At 39.7% G+C, this 21,867-nt stretch overlaps 1 protein-coding gene across 2 annotated transcripts in view; it reads left to right on the top strand.

Annotated features, from left to right (window-relative positions):
• The first annotated feature begins 3,059 nt into the window (after window positions 1-3,059).
• Window positions 3,060-21,867, top strand: part of acvr2aa (activin A receptor type 2Aa) — a 35,397-nt gene continuing 16,589 nt past the window's right edge. The window contains exons 1-3 of one of the 2 annotated variants that reach the window (XM_027016917.3): window positions 3,060-4,357; window positions 14,820-15,030; window positions 18,085-18,194. In XM_027016917.3, coding sequence (XP_026872718.1) covers window positions 4,303-4,357; window positions 14,820-15,030; window positions 18,085-18,194 — 376 coding nt within the window. In that variant the 5' untranslated portion in view covers window positions 3,060-4,302. Of the gene's footprint in view, window positions 4,358-14,819; window positions 15,031-18,084; window positions 18,237-21,867 lie in introns of both variants that reach the window. The other variant, XM_027016915.3, reaches the window with a different exon arrangement.

The raw sequence follows: 21,867 nt of genomic DNA, 5'->3' as shown, positions 1-21,867 counted from the left end.
AATGTGCTTTAAGAGAACAGGATGTAATGTGATGGGTTGGAGTGAAAATGAGATTTAGGAGCCAAGAGTCCATTTTTTAGACAATGGGTTATGCTGTCACTGACCTCATCTCAATAACTGTCTTGCCTTCTTAAGTAATTCTTAATTTAGTATTATAGTAGACTAAATAGTTATTGGTTGGTAACTGAGTTTCTTGGGGGGTTTTTAACAACCACACAGTAGTTCAGAAACAGTCTAAAAGTGGAAAGAAATGTCATGGGACATGTTAACTGGCAACACTGAAGAACCTCACACAAGTCACTGAAGGACCACCGTGTGTGACAGGGATGACACGCGTCAGCAGATGCAACGCCTGTGCTTCTGACATCTGCCTGACATCTCATCACACTTTGTTATGAAATCCAGTGTGATAAGCACGGGCACTTTCAGAACTTTGATTAAAAGTTAACAAGCTCAGGGGAGTATGTATGTTAGCAATTTGCAGAATTTTGCTTGATGACCCTGTGACAAAATGTTTTGCTGAATTTAGCAATGAATGAGTTAGCATGCTTCAATAAGGGTAGTTTGTTGACTAAATGTACACTAGGCATACATTGGTATCCTTCCCCTTACTCAGAAACTAATGCAATTTATATTGGTCTCCATAACAACCATAAACAAGATATTAGGGACACACAACCACTTGTTGGTAGACATTTCTGCTCCTTCGATATCAACAAAATGACACTACACACTATACTAAGTACACTAGAATATCCAGCCAATCTGCTTCCTAAAAGCACTTTGCCAAGATCGATCAAAGCTGGAGAAACATCAGTCCATTTAGGTACGTCCGGTTTTCAGCAGTGAACCTAAAACTTTTAAAAAACATATTCTTCAAGCTAGAACTATAATAAATGTGTTTTTCTTATTTGAAAATAAGATGTGTGACTTTTCCTTCAGGGATTTTCAAAGCAAGTGAACATGACATATCTCCACTGTGAACATTCACATATTACATTCTTATAAGTGCACAAATTATACCTTTTATGTAAATTGCGCACCAGTCATAATATTTCTAGCTGTTGACAGTCCTGAGATACTCTGTGAATGATAGATGTGCTTTTTAGAAATCATAAGCTTACTCTATCTGTCCAGTAAAAAGGATGGTCCACAAAAAGGTTTGTGGATATAATCAAAATAAATCAAGGTGCTGTAGGGTGTTGAATCACAGAAAACACCAAAGAATGCAATATATACAGTAACTGCTTTTTATAGTCTGATGTTTGATTATTTTCAATAGCTGACATAATTCACTATTAGTTTGTGAGGGTAAGAAAGGAGGTGCAAGGTGTCCAGTTCTTACCAAGATCAATTTGATATGTATGCTAAGGTACTGCTTGGCATTAATATAAACACAAACAACTATAAAAAGTGAACTTTCATTTAGGCCATGGAACTTAGCATATATTACTCAACATGCTCATATTTGTTAGGAACACCATGATAATGTCACTTATTAAAATTTACTCAGGTTTTATTGGAGAAATAAATAACAAGGGAGAGGGCAAAGGGACCACAGGGTGTGAGAGAGAGGAAAAAGAGAAAAGGGTTGGAGGAGAGCAAAAAAAGTGCATTCTTCAGCATTATTTAGGGTTTTAAATATCAGGAGCTGGAGAGAAAGTGGTGGGACAGTATCACTGTTTGACCTCCATAGTAGCTTAGTAAGAATATTGTCAAAGTCACCAACTGTTTGGACGAAAATGGCACCTTAAAATGGCACTACCCATAAAAGTGTTCTACCCAGCAGACATTAAAAAGGCCTCTGCACACTCTTTTCACACACACACACACACACACACAAAATAGATGGTCTTAGATCACAGAACTCTGATACTTTTTGTGCAGCAGAGAAAATGCTTGTTAAATGGGGCGTGAAACAGAGGCGATTATGTGTATCTGCAGATCATTTCAAACATATCAGGCCACAGTTATTCTGATATACTTGCATCTTGGACATCTATGGTTTAGAAAAAAAAATGGTTTTGTGAGCTCCATAACTAAAGAAATAGTAATTAAGTAAATATATTAAAAAATTGATTAAGGGACATCTGCATGGGTATATGACAGATCATTTTCTGAGAACGCTGAGGTGCTTGATAAACTATGCAGTATATTCTGCAGTTCAAAAAGACACAATGGTATGCTTCACTCCAGTTTACTTGTGTTAGCCATATGCACCATGCAGAACGATAGTGATATTTTAATACAGTGAACATTAGAAATTGGCTTCTTCAGAAAAATATATGAACTCTTTCAGCAATTTCAATGCAGAATTTTGTTGTAATATGGTGGTTCTGCATTAAACCCCTCATGCCACTTAAATTACACATGCATAACTATTATGATACACAATAATATGAGTAATAAGTCGCTGTTTAAAAGGACAGTCTGTCAGATATTAAAAGTTTGATTACATTGAAATTAGGCTTCACAGTTTAAGACAACTCACTTCTGACTTGATCATATGGCATAATGTAATGCTACATATGAGTTTTAAACATTTTTTTCAGTAGGGCAACCTAACAGATGAATGGCAAACAATGAATTACTGTGCATAGATACGCCTGTATTTGGATACTTGAAGTTTTGCCATCACCAAAATCCTGTAATGCTGTGGTTTAAATTAATTTTTTTTTAAATGTAAGTATGAATTACAATGAATACTGCATATCGGTATCTTTCAACTGTCAAGAGCTCCAAGGTTTCCTGAAGTTTTACATCACATTATAATAGGTATTCTTGCTCGCGTTCAGTCCAGCAACGTATGACTAGTATTCCGTAAACGCGGTGGACCCGGAGACCTGTTCACCGTTGCCACAAATTAGCCCCGCCTTTCCTTGGCAGGGGGATGGATTTCAGTGGACCCAGAGAAGCCTGGCTTGCTCCAATAGTATTAGTATACGCCCCTCTGATTTGGCAAAGAGGCGTGTCAATCAGCTCTCTGCATTACGTCTATACAAAATGGGAGGGTAATAATAGTGAAAAGCAGAAAAAAACAAAAACAATCCGCCCGGGCTGCCATCTTGAATACAGTATGCCTACAGTGTGAACCACTTTAGTGACGGCAACGTAGAGAGACGGAGCTATATTATTTCAGTTCACTGTAACAGACAAATAAATGCCAGTCATTAGATTTGAAACAAAAGTAGCATAATTAGTTAAAAAGTTGTCTACAATTTGTCTTGTTTTAGCGTCATTTTGCCGACGGTGCTATTCAAATTATTTCGGAGGTGGCTGCTGCTCTTGGTATAGCTGGCCATGCTAATCGTCGCTGAAGGATCCGATTGGGGCAAGCGGACATTATCAAGCCGTCGATATTTTTCAACGTCGATATTTTAACGAATCATTTGTTTGTTTTTGCTACAGAGAGAAAGGGGGGAAAGCTGTTTTTTTGACCGCGGTGGACTATCTTTATTACGTTTAGCTAAGACAGAAAGAAGATAGCTCGAGCGGAATGTGGATATAGCATGTTAGCCATGTTAAGCTGGATCTTATCTTCACTGTCAACTTCTGCTCGGGTGGAATTAGTGTGTGCGGTTGGTAGAAGGTGGCCTAATGTTCAATGAAAGTTTTTTTAATACTGGGCTTATATTCAATCTCTCGGTTACGCTTGCTAGCTAGGTTAACCTATCTAGCTAAGTATTACGATTGCTATCTACCTTCGTGCCCTCGAAACGCTGCGTGCATAAGGTTGTTTGGCGTCCCCATGACTTTCCAGTAAGTGAGAGGGCTTGTTTTGCGATTCTCGTGGTTTTTAAGTTATTGCTGAAAACCTATTTTTACACATCTAGAGTTGTTATTATCATTCGGCATGGGAACTGGCCCACTTACTGAGAGAGAGGTTATTGAGCGGTCTAGTTTATTCTGAGCGCACGGGAGCTCGACAGTTGTTGCAGTTCGCCTCAGGCGGATCACATTTTCCTTTTTCCGAGTTGTAATTTTAAAATAATTAATATGGACGTTGTAATTAACTGGGTAACCACCTGCCCACACTGGTAATATGTGCAAATAGTTTTAGTGTTTTATACCAGTTGCTCTTGTGTTTGACTCTTAGGATTTATTATCCGGATCCAACGTCCCCTTGCTGTGACTGATTTTTTTTTAAGCACAAATTTGCCCTTTTTTGGATTTTTCATTCTTCAGTGACTCTATGAAATGGATTTTTAATTGAACTATTCGTCCTAAAGAGTGTAAACGATTTAACGGGAAATTGCTGGCCAACGGATTCTATCAGAAGAAAAGGGAGCAGATTTTTAAGAAATGGGTCCGGCAACAAAACTGGCATTTGGCGTGTTCCTCATCTCTTGCTCCTCAGGTGGGTCGGCTATTATGCGACTTTGTGTGTGTTTGTGTTCGACTGTGTGTGTGTGTGTCTATATATATATATATATATATATATATATATAAAATGGATAGATATTCTTGTAGCTGACAGTCAATAATGTGATGCATTCATATAATACCACACCGCAGGTTTTCTTGGCGGTAAATAGCACTAGTGAAAAGTAGTACATTCAAAATAGATTCAGACTGAAAGAGTCCAGTTAAGATCGCGTCGAATTAAAAATGTTCGTGTGGGGAAAAATGGTTTGAAATGTATTTAATCATTAGCCTAGATAATGGGTAGCCTAGAATTAATGTTCCTTGGGCTTTTTATTTTTTTATTTGTAATATATAAACCGCATCAGCTGGCAACTGTACCGTAAATGCAATTTAAATGTAAAATCATTTATCAGGAAAAAAGCATAAGCATTTGATCGAACCGTCGGGACCAAAGCTCATATTTGCATATGGGTACATCAGATCAAACCAAATCCACGTGAGATAGTGGCTGGAACTTATTTTTTTTATAAGCGTCTGTTTCACTACTGAAGAGTATGTGGCTATCCTGATAAATGAATGCATTTATTGTTTGTTTAAGAGGCCAATAATCAGGGAAAATAAACACTATGATTTTGTGTTTAACATGTCAATGTTGTTTACTTAATGCATTAGTTAGATACTTGTATCGTAAATGTTTGGTGGACGCTTATTTATTTAGCCTTAAAATTGCCATCGTCACTAGATTCTGTATCATGAGCTGCAGTCGAAACGGTGGAATGTACAGATTAAGATTAGTGTTTCGATCGTTGCCTGGTGGACTAGTAAGGACTTATCTGATAACAGCCATTTGCAAATATTTACAAAGATATGCTTTTTCTCCTTTCATAAAGGCTAACCACAATTTGCACATGCAGAATGAAGGTCGCTTGTACATTTTTGACTCATCTGCTGTGGGTTCCTCCTATGTGATTTTGGCTCCTGATGTTACTGTCACCAGTTTCAGTGTAAGGCATCAGACCAAGTGTTACTCAGATTTACATCTGAAACTGAATCAGACTATTAAATACTTTTTTTTTTTTAAGTTTTCCATGATAGTTCTTTAAATGAATAAAATGGCTGACGACTGTGACATAGGTGTGGCATAAGTTTTTATATTACCTTAATGTATGATTTGCTGTGTTGTCATATCTGTATTTAGGAACCAAAGCAAATCGAAATGGACTAAATGAAAACAGTAAAAATAAACTAAGCATGGCATGCTTGAAATATAATGGGCATGATGTGTTGTTTTCCAGAAAAATCTACTGAATGTCTATTTGGCTGGCCGTTGATCGTAGTATATAAGTGAATTATGCATTCTCAGACCCTATTACAGGATAGAAATCAGGTGAAAACGTAGACAAGCTTGTGTGGTACTTTTTACATTGTTGTTGTCAAGAGTTTCAAATGTCCCTTTCCCCCCCATTTTGTGTGTGTATGAGTGTGTGTGTGAGTGTGTGTGTGAGTGTGTGTGTGAGTGTGTGTGTGAGTGTGTGTGTGAGTGTGTGTGTGAGTGAGTGTGTGTGTGTGTGTGTGTGTGTGTGTGTGAGTGTGTGTGTGTGTGTGAGTGTGTGTGTGTGTGTGTGTGTGTGTGTGTGTGTGAGAGTGTGTGTGTGTGTGAGAGTGTGTGTGTGTGTGTGAGTGTGTGTGTGTGTGTGTGTGTGTGAGTGAGTGAGTGTATGTGTGTGTGAGCAAGCATGTGTTCATGAGCACACGTTGTCATATGTGAATCTGCCAAATTAAACCCCAAATGTACTGGGGTTTAAATCGAGATGTAACATTTATTACATATTTTGATTTATGGCCTTTGCAATTAGTTATTGGTGAAAGAATGTGGTTGCTGCAGTAAGCTGTATGTATGTAAGCTGCTTCACCGTCAGGTGTTATAAACACCCCTACTCATCAAATGAATGAGGCAACATATCACTTTAGTGTGCAATTTTCAAGTCCAGTAAGATATTGGTGATATTAACCTCTTTCACAGCATTGGGGCTGGGATCTGACACAGATCTAGAGTGTTTTATAGTGGTTGATGCATCTCCAGATGAAATGCAGAAGGGACATTGAAGCTCAGTTGATGTTGCTATATTACATTTGTGCAGTAGGCTACATAAAATTCACAGTGCCATATTAATTGCGTATTCAGTATATTTCTGTAAAATTGTCCTGGAAGAGGCTTTTCTTTGGTGGTCTCATTGTTACTGGATTCAGCCCTGGCTCCGCTGTTCATGTAGCCTAGAAATGAAAAGCTGTTGACTGTTACACCATAGGTGTAATCCAGGTAGGGATTTCACGTTGATTGGCTCAACCACACGAGGCCTGGCATGGCTGAGAAGTGCGAGAGGGCCAAGCGGACCCAAGCTGGGACTCAACGGTGAAAGGTTAATCACGCTATTCATACTGCTTACAGTGAATCAGACTGACCAACATGGGACCGAGACACAAATGAAAAATGCAGTAGACTGTCTTTAGCTGGGCACACAAATGGTAAGTGCACCCCATTAAGACAGTGGTAAGAGAAGCTCTTGACACTAATAATATTTTATCATTTTTATGCATCCCATGCTTTTAAAAAAATTACAGCATACTCATGAGTTGATAGAGGGAACATTTTCACCAATTTTAATTTGAAATAGACATGAACCTAAGTATCTTCCGTGCTTGTTTTTGAATAGCAAACTAAGGGGGGGGGGGGACGACTACACTGATGAATTAATCGAACTTGGGGTAAGCAGAAAAAAGAGGCTGAAGCTAATTGCCAGAGTGTTGGACTCAGCTATTGCTTTAGGCTGAGAAGTGATCTAATAAAGATGGAAGTGTGCAATACATCAGAGACTTCCTGCTCGAAGAGTAAGCATGACCATCTACAGCTTTTCACATGCAGCATTTTTTATTGCCTAATCTCTTTGACAATAACTAGACACAAGTCCCGTCAAAGTGGGCTGAGCCCTGTAGTCAAAAGTGTGTGTGGTAATGTTTTATAATATTCTACTCCACACACTAGCATTAGCTCAGCACCCTGTTAATGCATGTCTTATTACACATGAATCTGCAAACCTCATGAATCATCATTTTGTTTCACTTTTTTTATGTATAAAAACATATACGGAGCCCCTTTTCCCAGTCACAGTTCACTAATAGCAAGAATCTTCATATTATCAAATTCAGAGAATGCAAACAGCAAAGGATGCTAAATTCGCACTAGATTTGTAGGTAAAACTGAGTCGTGTGAGAGTGGAGATCACTGAACTTCTTTAGGACAAAAGCTTCAAGGTTAGGCTCACCACTCCAAAAGGGATAAGTGCAAAACAAAAAGACCACATTTATCTTTTCACATTTTTCTTTTTGCCTTCACCTGAAGTGTTAACCCCTGACCAAAATGTCGCTCAAGGTCCCACATTTTACAGAAGTGGACAGATCATAACAGATCATCAATCCAATACATTAAAGCCAAATCACTGAGCACCTAGCAATATTATGCATATCCTCAACCACTGGATGCCTAATTTCTTTATATATTATGTTGTTACTTTTAACTTCCTGATCTTGTTACACTCCTCACACCCGCATGCTTTTGACAGTGTCCCAGAAAGATTAGACCCTGTAAATTGTAGGTAATGGGCTCATCATCACATCTTTTGACCTTCTGTCTTCCACAGCTGCAGCTGTTGTGCAGCCTAGACAAGGAGTCACATATTCTCCCCTGTAAAATAGAGCAGAGTGGTTTAGCAGGGGGTCGTTACACAGCCACACGATCTCTGGCAAATCCCCAAAATAAAGGCTTATTTTTTTATGCTGAGGATAATGCCCATTTACCTCATAAACCCCTGCTTTGTGAAGTCACACTGCAGGCATCCTGGTTTGGTAAGTCTTGCACATTTGCGTGCACTCTGCCTATTACAAGATTATGTCTCCTGTTTTCAGCATGATGACATAAGCACACATAAAGATACAGGCCCATATTAAAGATCCTCTTAAAGATGTATCTTTTCCTTTAAAGCTATACTAGTTATATTTTCTCATTAAGCTTGTGAGTCGCATGGCTTGTCATGATAGGAATAAGAAGAGCCTCCAGTGTCACCATGGGGCAAAAATAGGTGGATTGAAACCTCACTTCTTGGTGCAAAATATTCAATTCAGTGCCTGCTTAATTTACCCAGTAAGGATACAGCAAATATAACATTACATTTAGTTTTGTTTGTTCCTTTAGCAAAATATCTGTGCCCAGATGCGATCAGTCTCACTGGCTCCTCCATGTTTAAAGCAGTCAGATAGATGTTTTTCTCTCCGGAGATCATATGTCAGCTTGGACCAGCTGCTGGATGATCAGATGTGCTGTGATTATTACCATGTTAAGAATCACTCCTCCATCCCATTTACTCCTTGTTAAAATGATGTTGGTGTGACGGCCATTTCTGTCATGTTAAGCATTTGCGCATTTGAGACTATAACAAAAGTGTAGAGGCTGTATAACGAAAAATAAAACCTTGTAAGGGTTTGTGTGTAATTTCTCTCTCCTTTTTCTGCTGTACTTATGTATAGCAAACATGGGAATTCCTTAGAGAGGGAGTTTGAATAGCAATATATGAATATAATTTCTTTGCTCTATGCTCCTTGCTCATGTTTATTTGGTATTCTTGATTGATAGCATGACCTTGTGTTGCTTTGCAGTGTATCTTGATCTGCCTCTTGAAGTGGACTTCCATGACATAGGCAAGTTGTTAGCTGCTGTTGTCTAAGATGCAGGTGCCTCTGTGAATAATTTACAACCACAGTTGACCACTGCTGACAGAGGGTTATTTGAAATCACATTTGCCACCTTTGTCCTCTGACAGTTTTCTTTGACCCGTGCCATGCTTTGTCCTTTGCTAATGTTTTGAAAAATACTGAGGTGAATAAAGTCTCCACCAGTTTTGACATTGAACAGATCAGTGTTTCAGATACAATGTCCAGTCCAATACAGTATGAGAATTGCTAAGGACAAAATTTGTCCTGTAAATCCAGTCTCAGTTGTTCATTATGATCATTTGTGACTGCACCAACATCCCTGTTGCTGGAGAAGAACAGTTTCCTGAGAAACACATCTCTTTTTGCAGCCGCCAGAATGTGTGCTCAGAAAGAAAGCTACTCTCACATAGACTCATTCTGCTTGTTGGGGTTTGAGGGTTGTGGGCCCGTTTCCAATGCAGCCTAAAGTGGATTTGGTGAAAAAAGTTAAACACGATTGACTGTGGGAGTCACTGAGTGGAAAACAAACAACCAAATGGAAAAAAAAAAACTAGCTACATGCTTTTGTCAAACAAATGAAACGCATTCTGAATTTTAATCTTGTTATATTCTTTAATGCATGACCGTCATACTGATTTTGACTGATGCAAACTGAAATAAACAGTAGCCTTTTTGGCCTATCTGGTACTTGGGTCTAGTTCTAATGAATCACCAAGATTTCAGTGCTCTTTACTGTGGCCTAATTGGTCAGTGTGTTCTAGTGGGTGTTTGGTCAGTTAATAGCTCATAAGCATGGTAATAAATATTTGATGTTTGTAACTTATTTGGAAAATTGTGTCTAGCTGGACTTTATTTCTTCTTATTTATTTCGTATACTTATTGTGGGTTAATGATGTATGATAAGTCACATATTGTTTACATGTGCCAAAAGGTATGGTGGGCATTCAAGGAAATTTTATATTCACTAACCTCTTTTTCCCAGTTTTAATGGCAGTAGGTGTATTATCGGTTGTAGTCCCACGGGGACCTCACACGCTTACTGTAGTCTTTCTGGATGACCAGTTACACACCATCGTTCAGAAGACTGCACGCAATATGCATGCAATAAGTAAAAACACTGCCTGAAGACACTTCTGCTTCTGAGCCCAGATTGAATCTGAGCAGTACCATATGCCACTCGTGACTTAGACTCCTGGGGCTCTGGAGTCGACCTTATTTCAGGTGGGGTTGGGGGGGAGAATTATTGGATGGTAGGAATTGATATGTTTCCTTCAAGGAGTGGTAAACTAATTTAGTCAAGCATGTGCATAGTTCTCTTGCGAGTTGAGTGATTGGTGTACTCTTACAACTGTGTCAATAAATATAGTGAGGCTGATGCCATGAAAAGATTTGTCAGTGATGTCTTGCCCTTTCTGTTTCACTGTGTTTCACTCTTATCACTTGGTCATTCTTCATGCTAACAAAGACCAGAGAACATGGTGAAGCAGAGAGACTTTATGAACAAAGTACATGCGTTATTCTTTATTTGCCTTAATATTGTGGAGAATCTCAGGTTTTGCAGTTAGTCATATGGGGAAATGTGTGATAAGTAAATGTGCCTAAAAACAGATTACAAAGAGATGGATCTTTAGGAAATCAGGATTACCTCTTAGATAACAACTTTAATCTAGGACCAAGTGAGCATATAGGACATTTAGTCCCATAACTGAAAGATGACTAAATTTTCAGTCATGCTGACTTTTGACAAGTTTTCAAACACCTTTGAAATTATTGGACATATGTCTAAATGGGCCTGAAACACATATAGGAAATGAATGTAGACCTTCAAAGCCTCTGTTCCAAACATTCAGTCGGTGACCCTCACCAGGTTTGATGTTAACCTGCTGCTACTGCAGAGGTGGATTTGATGACAAGCAGTGAGAATGTCTGCGCTCTTCAGTGCTCCATCCGTCATCGTAACAGATGCTCTCCGATCTATTAAGTGCACTCTGTTGTTTGTAGGCCTCAGTGACAAATTCTTTAATTCATGCAAGTGCCCCACCACTTCAGAGTTACATTGTACCGACCTTGTCAGAGAAGACGCTACCTTGCCAAGGGGCTGGAAGCCGTGATTGTGCTCCAACCTGACACACTCATCCTGATGGGAAGGAACATACGATATTATGTAAAATGATAAGCATTAAGCAACCCCATAAACACCCTTCTCTGGGACTTAGTGTCAACAGTCAAGGGCTGTAGTGTCTGGGGTCACATTTTTTCTTATTCTTTGTTTCATTTGTCATTTACCAAAGGCCAGTAAAAGAATGTAATTGTAAGCATAAATTGACTACTGGGCCACATGCTTCCGTGACAAAAGATATGGACATTAAAGCATTTTTTTGTGCATTAACAGAGTATTATATACATATAATATACATGTAAGCAATCCCTTATAACCAAATCTATTATAGATGCAAGCATATGAAGGACACAGTTGTATTGTAATTGTATATATATCATGTCATTGTGTGTGAGTGTGTGTGTGTCTGTGATGCATTACAGTTTGTGAGCATGAATGCAGCTATGTCAATAACACATTTTCATAACTACAGAGCAATTTGATACCTCTGTCTCACTCTTGGTTGTAAATATTATGGCCCTTAAGAATGAAGAGAATGGAATTGAAAACAATTCCAAGTTTGGATTTGTTTGTTTGTTGTTTGCTTTATAGATAGATTGACTGGCTGATTGATTCTACCTATTTCCATTTAAGCAAATCTTTTAATCTAACTTGAGCCAAGCCATAATTCATGTGCTTTAATTGCAGCCTTCCTCTCTGATTGTCCTCACCTTTTTATCTCAGATAGCCCTGCTGACACAGAGATTCATAGGTACTCGCAGTTTCTCCATTTAGACCCAGCAACTAATGAGAGGAGCACCATGGCATCTGTTCAGAAGAGCAGCAGTAGAATGTGGGTCAGAGATTTACTGAGTCTTGTTTAGGTGGGTTTTTGAGGATAAATTTACCATACCCTCTCCTCCTGTTCACTTGCCACTTTCACACTTTGTTAGGACTTCTGAGACGTTAGTACTTCGGGATGTTCTCCAATGGAATATCTGAGCTTGGCTACCCTGCATGCAGTGTAGATAGGTGTAGCTGCAGGAGCTGTTCATCTTCCATGCTGTCTCAAAGCAGCTGTAGCATCATTGTCCAAACCACCTTGAGCAGCGGTGACATCATGTTTCATTCCGCCTTGAAGCAACTGTGACATCAATTTCCATACCACTTTGAATTTGCTGTGACATCATCTTTCCGTACCACTTTGAAGCGATCGTGACAGTAATTCCAGATTCCCTGTAATCCCCATAATGGTGACTTGGATCTCTGGAACTAATCCTTAGCTTTATCCCTACCAAGGGGCAATTAGCAAATTAATTCCACAAAATAATGTATGTTGCGTATGCCAGTTTTCATTTTCTTCTTAATGAGCCATTTTGCTGTGATTGTTGTCAGCTCTCACATATAAATGAGTCACTAAAGATCATTTGGACGACATCTGCTGGTTTTGATAGATAGGGCTATATTTGGTCTCATACACAATGAGATAAAAGCAGGCTTGATTTCTGTAACCAGTGCTTCTTTCATGAAGTGAATCCATGACTAATCACACTTGAGGAGCTTTCTGTTATCCAGAAAGTGCGGGATAACGGTGGACTCAGGATTATGATCACTGACACTGAAACACACATCTGAAACAGCTGACCTGAAATGCACACGAACCGCATGCTCTCAGCATGCCCCAAAAGCAAACTGAGTACTTGACCTGAATTGCTTTGTTGATAGTTAATAAGGATGCTATAGTAGGATTGGGCAGGTGGTGGCCATTAACATGTTCCAATATAGATGTTCCGCTCGCTTTCACTTGTATAAGAATTATGTGAAATTTTGCATTCGCCAGTTATACACAGAGATTGATCTCTTGGCCTTTTGGGAGCAGGATCCACCATCTTTATTATGTGAATTTCTTGGTAACTGATCCATCTTCTGATCAAGCGGAATAAATGAATAGAGACATCCATTAACATAGCATCCCTTCTAAATCTATCTTTTGGTTTTCTCGCCCAACACAACCTTTCAGAGACCACTGTAGTCGTTTTTACTGTTTTGCAGCACTGCTGGTACTCTGTTTGCTACAGAACATTAAGCATGTTCTCACATTGTCCTGAGAGCTTCGCAGTACACTCCAAGCCCCTCAACACAGCCCAGTCTGAACAAAGTCCAGATGAACAATGTCCAACACAGCCCCTCAACAAAGTCCAGACGAATAAACTCACCTTGTGCCTCTTCTTGCATTAAGCACAATCAGTATAATTGGGTTTGGCACTCTGAAATCATTTCTTTTGGTAATAGTAACTGCCATCTCAGAGTCAGGAGTGAGACCGGGATAGGGAGGGTAAAGGGGAGAAAATGGAACGTGCCTTAACGGCCAGTATTTGGAGGTCAAATTACGCCCTTTTTTAATGTCCTTGCATGAGTGCTGTGGGAGCTGGCTGGCTGCTTTGCTCTGCTGCTGCTCGACCTGTATTGTTCCTGACTCTTCCACTGCCCCCGGTTATAGTGGCACCAACAGCCTTTTCTTTTAGTATGTGCAACCAGTTCTCGCACACCTGGCCACAAGCTTCATGTGTCCCCTGTGGCACAGATGAATGTCATTACTGATATTGCTCTGAGTGCCCTTACCTGGAGGTGGTCTTTGGATTAACGGAGTTGTGTAATGCTAGTTTGTTTAGTAACAACAAAATTCATTTTACCACAACTCATTACATTTTAATGAAAGTTCATCAGGATTTGCTTGTTTGAGCTCAATTCCTGGTTGATAATGGCACCCGTGACATGTAAACTGTGCATGTTGCTAAATGTCATGAAGGTCTAAAAAGCCGAAAAATATAGGCCAGCTCATTGAGACTCGAATGCATTTTTTGGTCTAGAGATTAGGCTGATATTCGCAGTATCTTCCGTTTTTATAACACCCATGCACATGGGAAAGGGAATGTCAGGTGCTGTTATGGCACCTTAACTGCCACTCTCATCACCTTGTACTCTGGGGCTTGAGGCCAATAGAAATTATGAACCCACCTTTCTGCTACATTCTAACCACACCGGGCCTACTTTCAGTTTTGTAAGGCACATTTTTTTCTTATCTGATTTAACCATGTAACGTTGTGTTGACCTGTGTGGTAGTCCCACAGCATTGCTTTTTTGTACCACTGTTTTATAATCCTATCACTACACATCACTGGCCGAGAGTATTTGAAATGATTATTTGCTTAAGGCCTATGAGGATGATAATGACAAATTAGAAATTGTGTGGATTTGCAGTAGCCTGAAGCTACCTTCTTACTCAGTGTTTTGTATTGTTAATCAGATGACTGTGAACGGTACAGAAATGTATTACTGGCAAATGAGCAGAGATTTCTACATAATGTGCGGGCTGTGAAGAAATTTGCTTTAATTCACTAGCTCCCAGTCGGTCGTGTGATGTTCTTGCCATCCTCATGGGAATGTGGGGTGCTGTCGAAATGCAGCGGGTGCTTGCTGTTTCCGAGTGGTTGCATCATTCGCGTGCACCTCCAAACGGTGCCATCGATCACCACTCATGAGGCAGGCTTGCACTGGACGATAAAAGTGCTCTCCTGTGCTTTTGCAGGCGCCATCCTGGGACGTTCAGAGACACACGAGTGTGTGTTCTACAACTACAACCCGAGCTCAGAGAGCCATGGCAACCGCAGTGGCGTAGAAGGCTGCATCAGTGACAAGGACAAGCGACAACACTGTTTTGCCACATGGCGGAACGTTTCCGGGACCGTGGCTGTCGTCAAGCAAGGCTGCTGGCTCGACGACGTCAACTGCTACGACAGGTAGCCTTTGGTTTTTTTTTTTTGGTTTTTTTTTTTTGTTGCTGTTGTTTGTTTGGTGTTTGTTTTGTTTTTGTTGAACACACTGAACATCAAAGTTCTTACAGCAATCCTTTTAGTACACTTTTGACTCTAGCACAGCTGAAAAGCTGTGTTCTGACAATGGTTTTTGTGAAAAATAAAATAAAACACATTTTTTAATATAAATGAGAAAATAAATGAAAAAAATTAACAAGCTGCTTTTAATATTGCAGTAAGCATGAGCACAAATAAGCATTATCAAGTTATACTGTATACCAGTGACCTTTATAACAACCAAGATAATGTAGCAGTAATGCCAGCCTGACCATAACGTCCAGTCTATTACAGTCATTTCCCATTTATTTTTGAGTGCCAAACTGCTGCAAAAATTTCATCAGCAAATGTAATCTCCTAAAAGACCCCCCAAGGTAGAAAAAAGCTTGAAATATATTTACCTACTCTTCCATCAAAATGTGCCGTTGTCCAAATAGAGTCTTTGATGTCTCAGTGAAAAGCAGTGGTATTTTTGGAAAAGGTCTGCAAATAATGTGCAGTTAATTCATCACAAATGTTCAGTTTTTCATTTATTCTGAATGCCAGTTCTCAGTTACACTGTAGAAAAGTCTTGCTCCCGAGCACAGGCCTGAGCACAGATGACCCCTTTTGATTTCTCACTAGCTCTGGCAGAGACAACAATAAATTCCCCATTCATTATCCATATGGTCTCTGCTAAACATGGAGCGCATTCCATGCTGAATATCGATACGAAGTCACCCTGGTCCCTTTTTTTTTTTTTTTTTTGCATGGTTGAGGTTTGTGCTCAACCTACCCCTCTTCTATCTCAGTCCCATTGCTAATCTGCTCCCCATGCACGACAGGTAACTGCCACTCACTGCACCATAGCACCTTGCTTCCCTTTCGCCCTTGTCCTAGCATGCAGTTGAGTCTATTTATCTCACACCCATCAGAACTGGATGGAGGGTTTTTTTTTTTTTTCCCTCCCCTGAGAAACAGGGAAGGCTGTCTCCGCTGAGACTGTAGGCAGCTCGGCCGGCACTGCACGGAGTAGACCGTTCTCCCCTTTCTTTTCTGAACAAAAGACCTCTGGAATGTTATCCACTTCCCTTCTCATTTGCAGCTGTGTGTGTGTGTTTAACTTAAGTGGGGTTTTGTGCTGTTAATCTTTGTTTATCTACTCTAAGCTAACCATAGCACATGCCTCTAATGTGGTCTGGCAGCAGTTTCTCTGACAATGATATCTTTCTTTCCCCGGTTTATTTATTCTTTTGTTAGCTTTGTGACATAAGAAAACTGAAAGGAGATTAGGAAATAGGGAGCTAATCTCACTTGCACTTCAACTTGGACATGAACAGAATAATGACTGCCAAAACATTTTATTATTTTAAATAATAATAATAATTATTATTATTGTTGTTATTATTATTATTATTATTATTATTATTACTATTTATATAGTACCTACAGACTTTAATCATAATCGAAAGAGTATAGCTAGGTGAAACGAAAACTCCATTACACGCTAATGAATACATATATAAATCATAATATAAAATTAAAAAGTAAAATAAAATAAAATAAAATTACAGCAACGGATAAAGCAGAATGTATATAAAAATAAAATACAAATGAAAAGATTTGTGGTGAATTGGCATCCATGGTTAGTTCTCTTCTCACCTTGCGCTCTGTGCTCCTGAGACTCCTCCTGACCCTGAATTGGATTAAGCAGTTAAGAATAAATGCAAACATAAAATAGGTACAACTTATTTAAGAAACGGCTACTGATCTTTAGGTGGTACCCCACAAACTGCCGTCTAATGATTGGTTCTACTACAGTTAATTAAGTCTTGTAGTGCATTAATTGTTAAGGAGCTACAGACAACAATTGTGTTATCATTTTTATCACTGTAGAAGGTTACACCATATTTTTCTGATTGGAATCATTATATAAAGGGATGAGAGGAGCACTAAGGATTGATCCCTGTGGAACCCCACATCTTAATATTTTCCCAAAATATAAGAAGAAAACTCAGTTAAGAACAGTAACAGTACAACCCAGTTTTCCTATGAATTAAAAAGATCAACCATTTGTTAATTTTAGCAAAGCAGTCTCATTTCAGTAGTTCTATGAAAGCCTGAATGTAATTATATCCTAAATATAATTGTGTGCGTGTGTGCGTGTTTTTTTTTTTCTTTTTGATGTACAATTGAAATGTTAAGATGCTCTAAGATAAACAAACTATTGAAAACACATTTGAAATAAAATGTTGATTTAATAATTTGTTGCATTTAAGCAGTACTCTTCTTAAACATGCCAAAGGATAGAAGATAAAAAGAATAGTGCTGAATTCCTTGCATTTTCAGCTGTGATAAAAGCCTTGTGTTTCTTCTGTTCTGGATTTAATATATGTATATGTATGTATGTAAGTACATATATTTATGCATCCTTATTTTCTTTGGTTTTCTTTGTAGTTTGGTTTCCTTACCACTGTCTTTCTGCTTTCTAGCATTTCTGTTTTAGAGGACATATAGTGTGATTTTCTTTTATGGCGTTACCTGAAAGAATGGCTTCACTTTGCAATTTTTAGTTTTTCTCACTGGTACTGTGACATGCACATTATTCAGACAACCAACAATATCATTTACAGTGCAGTACATTTTTAGTGAAAAACCTACATTCAATTCATCCATTCATCAAGTTTCATTTTTGATGCAGCTTGATTCGAATGTCAGAACGAATGTCTGCTGTGCCTACATATTATGGCATCCTTGCAGGTGTAGTGCTAACTGAAGAGAAAAGCCACAGCCAACAGACAAAAGACAGGTTCGGGTTGTGTGACACACCCAAATGAGAACATCAGACAAATGAACAATGATAAACCAGCAGGGGCATGTGTGGGGTATTGGGGCATAAGGGGGCAGATGCAGGGGTATAAGGGAGCTGATATGGGGGCATGTGTGGGGGCCTCCCAGGCATCAGATCATGCTGACAGTTTGTATTTGCTTTCTGTTTCACAGCACGGAGTGCGTGGAGAAGAAGGAGGACCCCGATGTGTTCTTCTGCTGCTGTGAGGGGAACATGTGTAATGAAAAGTTCTTCTACAACCCTGACGTGCAGCCAGTTCAGAGTAAGGCTCCCATCACCGACAGAAGCAGAGGTGTCTTTAAGGGTACAGGAAGTTCTTTCCTATTACTCGCCCCATGTAACCCTGCTTGTTTTCTGTCTTGCTCTGACCCTGCATGCTGGTCCACACTTTGTTTGTTTATTTGTTTGTTTCCGATCATTGAGCATCTCCTATGATGTGTAATAAGGTCCACTGTAACATTCAAAAAATAATGTCACAATAGGACAAAACAGAACACAAAAAACAGCAAGGGCCAAAACAAGTGCTGTGACACAGTGCGAGCTGAGCAACCATAACTCTTCTGCAAAGTCAGTTGTAGTCCACAGTCACAGGCTGTTTGGGTTTTAATACATCTCCTCTCCAGCAAAAAGACAATTTTCAGCAGCTAAAAAATCCAAACAAAATAAACTGATCAGGGTGTGTGCTCCGCACTGAGTCGCTGGAATGTGCCAGCACTCTTTGAGATACTATTATTCAAGTCATTTTTCTTTCGTCTGCCTATTCAGTAGTGTGAAATCAATCCTGGGTTACCCAAAGTATTTTCAGGTTCATAATTGCTTGCAATTGCTCCAGTAAATCATGGGTGTATTTAGATAACTAGCGGCTTTTGACAAACAAGCTGCATGGTCAGACCAGACATGTTCCATAACAGTCCTTGTCAAATAGCATTGTGGAGTTTAGCTATTATCATGCTGTTTGTCGTGTTCTCAGTGAGAATAATGTTTTACAAGTGGACTAGGTCAATGATCCCGCTCAGTTTCTCACTGCCAATTGTTGTATTATATTGTTTTAGTGTTAAATCGCAAGACTTTTGCTATTTTGAACATCAACTACCAAAAAGGCATTAAACCTCTAGCGATACAAGTGCTGATCCAATCAAGCCAGATAGATGAAATTGCACAGAATTGCATGGTAGTCTCATCATTGAGATAAACATTATAGTGCTGTAGTATGTGTGTGTGTGTATGGATTGCTTATTGCTGGATACATACACACACACACACACACACACATTGCATAACATTTTCCTTATGATGCTTAGATATTTTTGACCACATATAAAATGCTTTAAGGGGTGGTTATGGTAAGTAAATTGTTCCCAGCATGCCAAATGTTTTATCCACATGTGCTCACCCTTGCAAGACCATGTTATTACTTTCGGCGTTATTATTGCCTATTATACTAAATCTGTAGTTCTATTGTAGGAACAGGTCTCACCAGTGTGGCGTACACTCTATCACTCGCAGGGTTTTGGATTTCATCTCCCTCACCTTTGCATGCTGCCGCGTTGCACGGTCACATTCTTGAAAGAAAAAGGAAGCCATCTGTACACTGCTGCGCTTGATAAACTGATTTAGGGAAGTTCTTGACATTCTCTCTTGTTGTCGTGAATGCACCCTCACCTGGATAATTATCTAGCAATGATAGCAGTGTGTGCGCACATCTAAAGAAGCAGCACTCCACTGTGCTCTGTCATTTACTGATCAGACATAGATACAAATTATGCAAAGTATCCATGTAAATTAAAAAAAATTATTATACCACTTCATATTATATTTAATTCACACACACGTGTGTTGGACTGGAATGGTAGAGTCCACCTTGACATTACCCAGCTTCTAGACTCTGCAGTGGACTGATGTCTGGCCCAGACTTCGATGGTCACTTTCAGATTAGCAGAGCCGATCACGCTGTCCTATCTCGGCTCAGATAAATGTCCAGCGTCCTCTTAGTCAAAAGAGAGATGGAGAGATGGAAGGTGGATGCCCGCAGCACTTTCTGAAGCCCCAGCCTCGTCCTGACCGTTGGCCCTCCCAATTTTTTTATTCAGTGTTCCTACGAGTGACGTAGAACTAGCCAAACAGCAGCCTGCTTATGTCGACATCTCAGGCAGCTCCAGACAGGCCTGAATAGACACTACTCTATTGCTGTTGACCCAGTGCTCACAGGTTCATATTAGTAGTTTGTATTAGTCATGTTCATAATAGCAGTACTATTCTAATGTCATATTACAGGTGTGGAAGCTTTTGACACAGGTGTTAAAAGTAGGCAATGACTATTATTCAGCATTCTATTGTAGCATAAGGGCGTGTAAAAAATATGACCTCTCTTCTAGAATTTATACTCTGTGCAGACTGACTCCGAGAGTTCAGTTGTGATTTTGAGGGTCTGCCAGATTTGAGAAAAGCAACTGCAAATGAGAAGTTTTTTGGCACAGTGTAACAAAAAAATTCTAATTTCTTAGGGCACACCAAAGCCAAGTACAAGAAAATCTGGCTATTGTACAATTAGAAATATTTCCTCTCTAAAAATTGTAGGGAGCTGATGCTTGAAGGCATCTTATCCTCCTAATTCTTTATACAAAAACAAGGATTTCACACAGAAAGACAACATTTCAGAACAACAGCATTTCATTTTCATTTGACATCAAATAAGCATGCTTTCATTTCTATTCCAGATTTATACGCTGGGCAGGTTTGGCTATCCACTCAGATTGATAGCTAGCTATCTGAAGAGGTGGGGTCTTACTGGGGGCTTATGCAATCTCAAGCCTGTTTACAGCATTGACTCCCTCGCTGTGGAATACCCTAGATATTAAATGCAGAAGCCCACTGGGATACAGTGAATTACATTAAGCACATCTAGCATTGTTTCATGACCTTGCAGCCTGAGAGTGCTCGTGCGCGCGTGTGTTGTGTGTGTGTGTGTTGTGTGTGTATTGTGTGTGGGTGTTTGTCAATACCAGTACCCCCACAGGCAGTGTAGGGTGGAGTAGTGGAGGTAGGAGTGCTTACTGGGTAAGTGTGTAGGGAGGGGATATAATCTGAAGGTTTTATCATATATCCTTTTAATGGTCAGCTGTGACAGGGAGAGTGGGATACAAATCAGGGGCGTGACACTAGCAACACAGTCTCCCTTTAACCCCTGGCTTCTGCGGGGTCATCTCGGGCTCTTTGGATACTGCACACCCCCGGGGGCAGATCCTGTAGACCGGGGCAACAAAACCAGCTGCTGTGATATGAGCATGCGAGGGACCCCTGCCCCAAATCTTCAGCACAGCATCGCAATGATCTGAGCATGTGTAAAGACGCAGCTTTTATGCTAAACACACAGCCTGCACATGCACATGCATGCACTCACGCATATGCAGAGATAACAAGATAAAGGAATTTGGTGTGGGGGGTTGGGGAGAAGCATGCAAAACGTGTGTGCGCGCGCGCGCATGCGTGTGTGTGTGTGTGTGACAGAGATAACGTCTGTTTAAATGTTTGAACAAGTGCTTCATTGGCACTGTTCCTAAAGAACTAGCAGTGATTAAAATTCAAATTAACTACTGTAGTCATTTAATCATAGAGGCCATGAGACCTGGTAGGAGAACTGCAAAGTTCAAATAATGCATATTCTCCTTTTTTTAAAGGTCACACTGCATTGCAGTAATCCATTTATAACAGAACATCGGTATGATTTTGCTTGGAATGCTTTAACACAGTGGGGCAGAACTGCTCTTGCTATTGCACTAATTAGCAAGTTAGCAACTCGCACCCTTGATCCCCCGCTGGAGGTATGTGTGATAGGAACCGGTGTGAGGTGGTGATACCAGCACTTCCTGTTTGTGTCTCATAGTTCTAAGCTTGTGCGATGCCACATGTCATTTACAAACTATATTCCATTTGTG

This window comes from Electrophorus electricus, chromosome 9 (assembly GCF_041902795.1).
Source record: "Electrophorus electricus isolate QZ-2024a chromosome 9, ASM4190279v1, whole genome shotgun sequence".
In the NCBI taxonomy this organism is placed as follows: domain Eukaryota; kingdom Metazoa; phylum Chordata; class Actinopteri; order Gymnotiformes; family Gymnotidae; genus Electrophorus; species Electrophorus electricus.
Note: the sequence above shows the minus strand (reverse complement) of the source record. Positions and strands in the feature narration are given on the sequence as shown.